Source organism: Rattus norvegicus, chromosome 1 (assembly GCF_036323735.1).
Source record: "Rattus norvegicus strain BN/NHsdMcwi chromosome 1, GRCr8, whole genome shotgun sequence".
Taxonomy (NCBI): domain Eukaryota; kingdom Metazoa; phylum Chordata; class Mammalia; order Rodentia; family Muridae; genus Rattus; species Rattus norvegicus.
Window position 1 is genome coordinate 220150329 of NC_086019.1, and position 11261 is coordinate 220161589.

At 35.3% G+C, this 11261-nt stretch overlaps 1 protein-coding gene across 1 annotated transcript; it reads left to right on the forward strand.

Moving 5' to 3' along the window:
• The first annotated feature begins 6180 nt into the window (after positions 1-6180).
• Or5b124 (olfactory receptor family 5 subfamily B member 124) lies at positions 6181-7122 on the forward strand. The gene has a single exon (NM_001000258.1). The coding sequence runs from the start codon at positions 6181-6183 to the stop codon at positions 7120-7122; it is 942 nt and encodes a 313-aa protein (NP_001000258.1).
• The last annotated feature ends 4139 nt before the right edge of the window (positions 7123-11261 follow it).

The following is an 11261-nucleotide window of genomic DNA, read 5'->3' on the forward strand; positions in this document are numbered from 1 at the left end:
CCTGAGAAAGAGGAGAAAGCATGAAGTATATAAGAGCAAGAGGTAATGGAGGACACCCCAAAAATAAGGCCCTCTAATTGAACATGAGAAAATCTCACATGCATTTAAAGAGACTGAATCAGCATGCCAAATGCCATGAGTCTACACCAAGTCCTCTGCAATTACATTATGGCTTCCAGTTTTTAATGAGGTTCCTGAATATGCAATTACTGGTTACCTGATCCTTTTGTCCTCTTCTGGGTTCTTTTCCATTTTTGGTTTGTCCAATTTCAATAGGAGAATTTTCATTTCTATTAGTATAATTTATTTTCTTATATGTTTTAAAGAAAGGAAGGAAGAGAAGAAGAAAGAAAAGAAAATATATTAAATTAGCCACTAGGGTAAAGATTAACAACAAAACTCTCATTTATACTTACTTATACTTCCTGGAGAGGACAATATGTTTTATCTAATTTGATTACACTGGATAAATCAACAGATCTAGGTATGATCTCATGTTCATGAGTAGTTGACCAACAAAAATGTTGTCTACAAGTTATTCGTGAGTTTATGCATGTGTGCTTTTATTGGCTTACAGTTTGGTGTTTTGTTTTTTCTTTTGGGGAGAGGTGTTTTGTTTTACTATTTTTGTTTTATGGTTGTATTGGATTTAATTTTTTGAGTTGGGTAGGTAGGGAAGAGTGGAGGATATTGTTAAGGTTGGAAATGCGAATGAATATGACCAAAATATTTAATATAAAAATTAAATAATAAAAATATTTTTAAAAATCAAGAAATAATTTAAAAAGTACTACCCTTAGCTTGAAAGCAAAGCTGAAGAATAGTGCAAGTTTTCGCTATTTTTCTGCTACTTTCTATGCTATTTTATACAAATGATTCATTAATTCTTTCATTTAACTTATACATATATTATATGTTTCGTTTTTGAAATATATACTGTATTTTAGCACTAAGTTAGTAGTTCTCTTATTTAGTCTGTTTATATCCCCCTAATAAAATAACTGTAAACAAAATACAATAGCTATGAGGAAAGACAGCAAGATAGGTAAGAGGTGATAGTCAAGAACAAGAACACTTAAACCCTTGACATTTTATTCACATCTTCTCAAAATAAATTAGGATGTATTTTGCAGCAAATGCTACTCTATACACGTCTTAGATACTAAAATATCAATTAATTCCTTGGACAAATGTGTATAAAATTCTTATAGAAATTTGTAATATTCATTACTTATTAAATATAAGACAATATTATAAAATAAATACTATATATCACAGTTGAACAAAACAAATAGAAGGGAAAGAACCCAAGAAATAGTAACTCATTCATTCATACATCCAGGGGTCTCATAAAAATAATAAACTGAAAGCCATATTATGTATAGAAATGACACATAGGGTAAAAACTCAGAAGAAAATGTATGTGTATAAGTGCAATGAAAATAAAAAATTAATAAAGTAAAATTAAAAAATAAAGAAGCCATGACATGATATTGTGAGATACTGGAACCTCCAAAGATGCTATGAATTCATTTTTTGCTGAACATCTATTGCTGCACAGGCAACCTCCCTTAAGTATTCATTTTTATCCAGTGAAATTCTCCTGGAGAAAAATAAAGTTTCTTTGGAAAGTGGTTACCAATTCAAGATTGTGTCTGGGTTAGAAATGGGGGCATGTGTTCAATTCTACTTTCAGCTCTAGGACATTTTCTCAGGCAGATTTGTGTGAGTCCTGAGCATGTTAGCTTTGTCTTTGTGTATTCATATATGTGTTATTCATGCTGACTTAGAGGACCGTCTTTTCTTGAAGTCCTCTATTGCCTCTGTCTCTTATACTCTTTATACCTCCTATATTGCAGAGTTTCCTAGATCCTTAGGGAATCAGTTTGATAGTAACATCCCATTTGGGGGCTGCACAATGAATGTGGGTCTTTATGATTGTCCTCATCTGCTATAGTTGGAAGATTTTCTGAAGATCAAAAAATATTTTCTGATCAAAGTACAAATTTATTAGGATAGCAGGATGTTATTAGGAGTTCATTTACCACCACTTATTTTTTTTCTTGTTTTAGGTCAGTAGTATTTGGTTTTATCCTAGGTCCATGGTACATCTTGTCTCATGTTCTTTCTCACTCAAAGAGTTTGTGTATGTACTCTATCTCAAAGTAGGTCTTCAGTCAAATCATATTATGGATGGTTATTCAAAATCCTTGTGTCACAATGACACTAGCATTTTTTAAGTTCAGAAACCATTGTAGATCAAAGGGTTTGTGGTTGTTTTGGTGTTTGTGTTTCTGTTATGTATGTTTGGTAACATACATAAATAGTATTTTCACATACCAAAGATGGTGAAGGCTTGAGGGTTTATATGGAATTCCAATAGATTTTAAGCTTTATAAGCTTCCTAAAAGATATGCATGTATTAAGGCAATATAAATTAAATCACCAAATACGGGTGGAGACACAGAGAAAGCTCTTGCCATTAAATGAAGCTCCCTGTATTGGGATTGAGTTATATCTAATTGAGCTGTTAGTCAAAGGGGTCCCATTGTAATCACTAAAGAAGCCAGGCTACTGCCAAAACTATAGATTACTTTCCACAGATGGTAAGTCACCATTGCTGAAGAAAGTACCTACACAACTCAAAGAAATAGAAAAGATCTTTGAAATTTTCTCTTGTTTAGGAAGAGAAGGCCAGCCTAGCCTTGGACACTATGTGGGTAGGAGACAGGCATGATGTGGAGGTTTGTGGGAAGATGTAAATAGATAGGACTTATAGAGTCAAATGGCTAGATTCTGGAGAAGGAAGTGGAATGTTCAGTGGGTGGAATAGTGTGATGAAATACAGAAGCAAACTGTGGACAAGCTGCACACTACTTATAAACATTATGTATTTTTCTTAGTTGCAGTTCCAAATTCATTTTAGCTTAATTCTTTTTGAAATTTCTATGTCCATGTTGAATTCCATTCACAAGTTTTAGGTTGTCTTCATTATTTCCATCAGCTTTCTGTTTCTGTGTTCCTTACTCAGGTGTTTATTATTCTTAAGTTATTTATTTTTAATTTAACTATGCTATTTATCTGTTTCTTCTTTAAAATACTTAAATTATTTGATGAGTGTTATAATTATTCTTTTAAATTCTGTATCCTGGGGTTCATATAGGACAATATCATTAGTAAACATTTCTTTAGGACTGATAGATTTTGAAGGAAAAATATAATACCCTAATCTTTCACATTTTGGTATATTTGCAATTGCAATATGAGCATGTTTTTTTTTTGTTTGTTTGTTTTAAATCTGATTTAAATAGAGTTGGCTGTGGCTTTGGGGAGGATGTCAAAGCAAGTTTAGCATAGAGTTTGATAAATACTTTGGTGAAATCAGGTGAGTTACACTTAGGTGATCAAACTGATGTTCAGTAGAATTACATGTGGAGCTATATCTGGCATAGTGGAAGTTGTATATGATATAGAAGACTTCTTTGTGTTGTAGGATAGCTAGAGTGGTTCATAGCTAAATCCTAGACTTATTTCTGCTATAGGCAGAGGAAACCAGACTAGGCAAGGAAAATATGTGAGTAGAACACAGGTATGATATGGTGATTTGTGGGGAGGGTGTGAAGAAATAGGACAGGGAGAGTCATCTGGTTAGATTCTGGAGAAGTAATTGGGATGTTTGGTGGGTGGAGTAGTTGAATGAAGTACTGTGGTGGTTACAAGTAGTGTGGGTCCTTTGGAAACCTAGAGTTTAGTGGCAGTGTACAGCTGGCTTATCAGACTTGACAGAAGGAATGGGAGGAGTACAGAGCTTAGATACGGAGAGATTCAGAAAACGTCTCAACAAAGATGTCAAGTAGACTTTCAAGGATACACCCTAGAGAAGAATGAGGGAAATCTTAAAATTTTATATACACAATACTAAGAACATATACACAAATGATATGTGCTATGATAAGAAATATGAGTATATTCTTTGCAAAGCTGAAACTAAAAGTATAAAGTATCCTGAGGCACCTTAACTTTTGTTATAAATCTTGTCTCAGAATGCTTTCATAAGTAACTAAAGTTTCTTATGTAGAAGTTTTAATCAGTCTTTTCATTTTGGTGTGTATGAAACTTGGTTGTGCAACATCTATGATTGATAATTGGAGGCTCTTTCTTCTATGCTCCTATTTTGCAATATCTTTATGAACACTGTTAGACAAAATAAAAACATTATCACCTGACAGCTCCATTAAGGGCAAGTTGAAGAATCAATATGGATTCATACATCTCCAGAGACATCCACTCATATGTACTGTTTCCTTCTGAGATATGTATATAGCTTGTAATCTTTCCTTCATATTGAGAATAGTACAAGACCAGTTTCTATTCCACAGCAGAGCTCAGCCTATGGAGAAGATGAAGAGTAAAATATTTTCTTTTTTTGGAAATGGATGTTGAATCCACATATTGGATATGAAATATTTCTTACCACACCTTTTCACTCTTCTTTTTCTGTTCTTAGAACAATAGTAAGTATTAAAATATTTTATTATAAGTAGAAATAGTTATAATTGTGATAAAATACCCAACCACTTTTATTTTTTATGTGCAACAAAAAGTGAAGTTACTATCTAGACTAGTAAAGAAGCTGAGTAACCTATACAGTATTACTAATAATCCTTTCACTCTTGGCCCAGCTTTTCTAATTATTTTACTGCTGAAGAGTATCCAGATTATATTCTAAGTACTTTTAAATCCTGAGGTGATGCTTTTACTCTAGAAGAAGACAATGTTCTAATTTACTAATAATTATAATCTACAACATTAAAAGTCTACATGTTCTATAGCTCATGTTTAGTTTCAGAAGACTGTACAAAGTTCTTTTCATGAATGAATATTTAATTGATATATTTCTCCACTTTTACACACTCATACACACACACACACACACACACACAGAGAAATTGTTCAAAATGATCCAATTTCTGATTATGGCCCCTCATTGATCCAGGACTCTTGACAGGGCCAGTTATTTTTGATTGAGATCCCGGCTGGTTCAATTTCTGAGTTCTTATGACAAGGACTACTATAAATGTTGATGTACAAGTGTCTCCAGAGTGTGTTGATCTTGAGTCCTTTGTGGCTGTACAACTTTCAATATCCATTTGTCATGTCAATTTCTAGGTGTGTTACCCTGAAAGCATCAACTGTTAGACATTCATTCTATCATCTGACCATTGTAAAGAAAGAGGGCAAAGGAGAAAAAGAGTTTGGATGGTAATAGGTATTATTTACATAATTTTAAAATGTTACTATCTTTTGTACCTTTTAAGAACTAACACATTTATTGCAATGTAAGTGCAGTTATAGCCTGTAAAGAAGAATTAATTTCAACCACATCATTTAAAAGAATATGGTTATATTATCTGTTGCCTAGATTATAAGAGGTCACTAATGAAGATTGATGAGTATATCAAAGATTCTAAGTTTGAAAGTGGCTCTCAAGTTAAGAAGCAGACTTATATGGGACCATGGATATAAAGTTATATGTCATCTGATTCACCATGAAAATTATATAAGATACAACATGAATGATAAAACAGTTTGTAGATAGAGCAAAAATAACTCATTTGTTTTCACCTTATTCTCTCTCAAACACAAATAAAACAGAATTGTGAGATGGTAGTAAAAGAATCACTACATAGCTACAGCAATGTGAATGGAATTTTGTACAAGTATCAGAGATGGGAAATAATAGTATAGAAATTTTGTTACTAACATAGAGCAAAGTGGATTGTATATTTCTACATTGCTCTTGCAAACAAGTAACCACTGATACACAGCTTAGGAAGGTGTGTTTGGGAAATATTACAAGTAATAAATAAGTACTTTGTAGGTTACTGAAATAAATATTTTCATTACAGAAAACTGAAAGAAAAAAATCCTCTAGTTTTAGAGTAAAGAAACCTATTGGCAACAATGAAGTAAGCACCTCCATTTGTACTATCTCCAGAAAATGACTTAATTCATCTCACAAGTACACAGCATTCAGTTTAAGTTTTTTAACACTGGGTGTGTGGAAATTTGAGTTACATAACATTTTCATACCTAAAATCTTGCAGTGAGTTCATATACAATACTTTTTTATTTCCTGATTTCATCCTAGGAGACTGCCATAATTCTCATGAAACAAAGATGCAGAATATTTCAGAAGTCACTGAATTTATCCTTGTGGGATTAACAGATGCCCCAGAGCTACAGATTCCTTTATGTATCATCTTCACTTTTATTTATCTGACCACATTGATTGGTAATCTTGGGATGATTGGGTTGATTCTCCTGGATTCTCGTCTCCACACTCCCATGTACTTTTTTCTCAGTAATCTCTCATTGGTGGACTGTGTTTATGCCTCAGCGGTCACTCCCAAAGTAATAGAAGGCTTTCTTACAGAAAACAAGATCATATCCTACAATACATGTGCTACCCAGATGTTCTTTTTAATAGCATTTGCAATTGCTGAAGGTTTTCTCTTGGCATCTATGGCCTTTGATCGTCATGCAGCAGTATGCAAACCCTTGCATTACTCTACCACCATGACAACAACAATATGTACCCTGCTTATTGCAGGTTCTTACATAATTGGATTTTTACAATCTTCCATCCATGTTGCCTTCACATTCCACCTATCCTTTTGCCATTCCAACAGAGTGAATCATTTTTTTTGTGACATTCCCCCACTACTGGATCTTTCTTGTTCTAGTATCTACACAAATGAAATTGTACTGTTCATTTTGGCAGCCCTTAATGTTGCCTTAACTGTATTGGTTATCTTGAATTCTTACATACTTATTTTTGTTGCAATCATGAGAATGCGTTCTGCTGATGGACAAAAGAAGGCCATTTCCACATGTGCTTCACACCTGACCACTGTTTCCATATTCTATGGCACGATCATCTTCATGTACTTACAGCCCAGCTCCACACACTCCATGGACACTGACAAGGTAGCATCTGTATTCTATACCATGATCATTCCCATGTTGAACCCTATAGTCTATAGCCTGAGGAACACAGAGGTCAAGAATGCATTCAGAAAGTTTACTGGAAAAGTTTTGTTTTCACTGGGATTAGTCTAAGTGTAACATGTTTGGAAATTATGAAATACTTTGTGGTATATTGTCATTAAATATTCTAGATATAATTCTTCGTAGCATTAATTTTTGTGTATTGGTATTTCATAGATGAAGCCTCATTATTTCTTCTGCATTCTGACTGATTCCTTTCATATTGGATAATTATAATAGAATAGAGTATCTCACCTTTAAATATCAAGATTATAATCCCAGATACTACAGCATCCTACATGCACTATAAAATATATGTCTTTGTTTGTTTCCTTTGAATAAAATTTTGGTTCTTTGACATGGAAAAAGATAAGTTTTAGAAAAAATATTAAATGCTCAGAAATCTTACTAATTTTAAAAGAAATATGATCCTAATGAAACATACTAAGTTCCAGATCTCACAATTTTTCAAGACTCATAAAGGTGGGTCCTTAAAAAGATAATGGAATAGTAATGCTAAAATGAAGAGACACAACATAAGTGCATTTGAGTTTGTTTATGGAGCTCTATCTAGGAATTCAGATTTTTTTTGAGTGATCACCAATGAAGGATAGGCTTTCTAAGGATTAATTGTCTTAGAGACATGCATGTGTATGTAGAGAGCTCCTTTCCTATGTTCATGCAACTCACAGCCACCACTAAATTGATCAGATCAGCAAGATAGACCTGGACATAACTGCTTCACTGGTGTCATCTAGGCCTTCTGTGTGATGAATAGATATTTGTTCATATCTCACAAGAACTATGATGATGGCCATAGGTTTGCAACAATATAGATAGATAGATGAGAGAGATAGAGGTATAGACAGGAGGTATAAATATAGATGAATATTCATATATAATATATAATACATATTATGTTAGAGGCATAGAGATATCAGGGTTTTATTAACATTACTTTTAATTTTTTATTAGTTTCTTAAGTATTTTATATAATGTTCTCTGATCACAATCATTTCAACCCCCTCAATTATCCCCTACCACTCCTACCACAATTTTGTATTTTTTGGTTTTTTCACGTCAAGATCACTTAGGTATACTTTTAGGGAGAAATGTCTCTGTCTTCCAGCAGCTATAAATTGCCAATAGCTTCATCGCCACTGGTAGAATTAAACACCAAACTTTCCTCCGAGTTGTCCAGTTGGATTTTTTGAGGATTTCAATTACTTATTTCAGCTTCAATTTTCTTCAATACTTGTATCTCTTTAATAGAATCAGGTTTTTATTTATGTATTTATTTTCACACTCCAGATGTTATTCCCTGCCCGATCTTCCCCATGACTGTTCCACATCCCAAAATTCTTCAACCTGGTCCCCTAGTCTCCATGAGAATGTTCCAATCCCACTCACCCCACCCACCCCACTAGACCTATAAACTTCCTGGGTCTCCAGTATCTTGAGCGTCATGTGCATTTTTAGCGAATGAATCAGGGAGTCCTCTGCTGTATAATATGGGTTGGGGGCCTCATTGTTGTGTTCTGCCTGGTTGGTTATACCCCTGAGTGATCTCAGCGTTCCAGATAAATTGAGACTGCTGGTACTCTTGCAAGGTTGTCCTCCTCGTCAGATTCCTCCAGCTTATCCCTAATTCAACCAGAGGGGTCAGCAGCTTCTGTTCATCGGTTTGTTGCACATGTCTGCATCTGACTCTTTCAGCTGCTTGTTGGATCATGATAGGTCCCTATTGTGAGTGTCCCATAGCCACAGTAATGGTGTCTGATCTTGAAGACTCCCCTTGAGCTGGATCCCACTTTAGGCCAGATCATGATCCCCTCTTCCCCAACATCCATCCCCTATACCTCCCTCCCTCCCACCTTGTAGTTGGTTTTTTCTGTTTTCCAAGTGGGACTGAGGCCTCCTCACTTGGGACCTTCAGCTTATTGCCCATTTTGAGTTCTATGGACTGTATCTTTAGTATTATGTACTTTTCTTTTTTGTTAATATCAACTTATTAGTGAGAACATACTATGCATGTCCTATTGGATCTGAGTTTGGGTGGCTCAGGATATTTTCTAGTTCCGTCCATTTGCTTGCAAAACTCAGGATGTCCATGTTATTAATAGCTGAATAGTATTCTATTGTGTAAATGAACCACATTTTCTGTATTCATTCTTCTGTTGTGGGACATCTGGCTTGCTTCCAGCTTCTGGCTATCACAATTTAGGTCACTATGAACATAGTAGAGGACATGCTCCTGTCACATGTTGGGACATCTTTTGGGTGTATTACCAAGGGTGGTATTTCTGGGTCTTTAAGCAGTTCTATTTCAAATTTTGTGAGGAACCTATAAATTGATTTCCAGAGTGTTTGTACCAGTTTGCAATCCCATCAGCGATGGAGTAGTATTCCTCTTTCTTTATATCCTCCACTCATGTTGATGTGTTATGACCTGAGGTTTTGATCTTAGCCATTTTTACTGGTGTTAGGTGGAACTTCAGTGTTGTTTTGATTTGCATTTCTCTGATCATTAAGGACTTTGAACATTTCTTTAGGTGCTTCTCAGCCATTGGAGATTTCTCTATTGTGAATTTTCAGTTTAGTTCTATACCACAAATGCTAAGTCTTCCTTGTCATTTTACTCAGGTGTGTGTGTGTGTGTGTGTGTGTGTGTGTGTGTGTGTGTGTGTGTAGTTTCTTGGGCATCACTGACGTATTTATTGCTGTCCTTGTCAAGTTCACTAATCTGTTTGTTTGTGTCTTATTTAAACTTCTTGAATTCTTTAACTTTTTGTGTCCTCGAGTTCATTCATATAATTCTTGATGGAAGACCTTGCTATTGGACCAGAGATTTTAGGGGAAATATATTTTTTACTTCAAATATTTTTGTAATTTTATAATTACTTCAGAGTATATGGAATTTTTTTGTGCATTGCATATCAGATCTGAGATCCTGGGCTACTTCAAGCTACATGGTCTGAGTAAGGCCCAAGGGCTGTAGCTGACATGATCTAGTAAGGCTCAGGAAGCTCCTTAGTTTTATCTGCATACAGATGTGGAGGAATGAAATGAAGATATAGTGTACATGATCTATGGTCAAGGAAACAAGTCAGACTGAATACAGGATGTAAGGTATGTCTAAATTTTTGAGGTTGGATGCAGTTTGACCAAACAGAATTAAAGCAGAGAGGAAGAGAAGAAACATATATGTTGCCTATAATTTCCCTGTAAGCAAGGGGACAGGTGAGATTCAAAATAATGTTAACAGACTGAAAGTAGGGTTCTCTCCCTGGCAAATAGCTGACAGAATAGGAAAACTGAAGGAAAAGAGAAGAGGGAGAATAAAGTAGCATACATGGGTCTGCTCCATTTCAGTTTTTCAAATGGCTAGTTCATTTAAAATGTTTTAATGTTTAACTATTTAAAATAATTACTGTTATGTTAAGTCTAGTCATTACCATTCTCCAGGTCTACTCTCCCATAGTTCCAGTACTCCTTCCCCTATCTTCAAGAGGATGCTCCCCATTCCACCAGACCTCCCTACTCCATGGGGTCTCAAGTCTTTCAAGGATTAGGTCCATCTTCCACTGAGGATGGACCAGGCAGTTCTCTGCCGTATATGTCTCAGGGCCCTCAGACAAGCTTACGCATGCTGCCTAGTTGGCAGCTCAGAGTCTGTGATACCTTAAGGGTCCAGGTTAGTTGAGATCTCTGGTCATCCTATGGAGTAGTCCTCTTTTTCATTCTCTTCCAATGTTTCCCTATTCAAAGAGAGGGCTCCCTAACTTCTGTCCATTGGTTAGGTGTGAGTATCTGCATCTGACTCTTTTAGGTGTTTGCTGGGTCTCTTGGAGGCCAGCCATGCTAAGTTCCTGTCTGTAAGAACACCATAGCATCAGCAATAATGTCAAGCCCTGGAACCTCCTCTTGAGCTGTATCCCAATTTGCTCCTGTCACTGGACCTCCTTTCCCTAAGTATATTCTCTATTTTTGTCCCTCCAATTTTTAAGCAGGAACATTTCTTGGTCAGAATTTTTGTCTGTGGAATGGCAACCCCAACCCGCTGCTTGATACCCTGTATTTTTACTGGATGTAGACTCTACAAGTTCCCTCTCCTCACTGTTGGGCATTTAATCTGATGTCCCTCACTGTTAGAACTGAGAGTCTCTCACTTCCCAGGTCTCATTTTATTTTTACTTCATTTCTTTGTAAAT

What these genes read in the sequence shown, in the direction of transcription:
- Or5b124 (NM_001000258.1), top strand. Translation starts at nt 6,181, where the DNA reads ATGCAGAATATTTCAGAAGTCACTGAATTTATCCTTGTGGGATTAACA.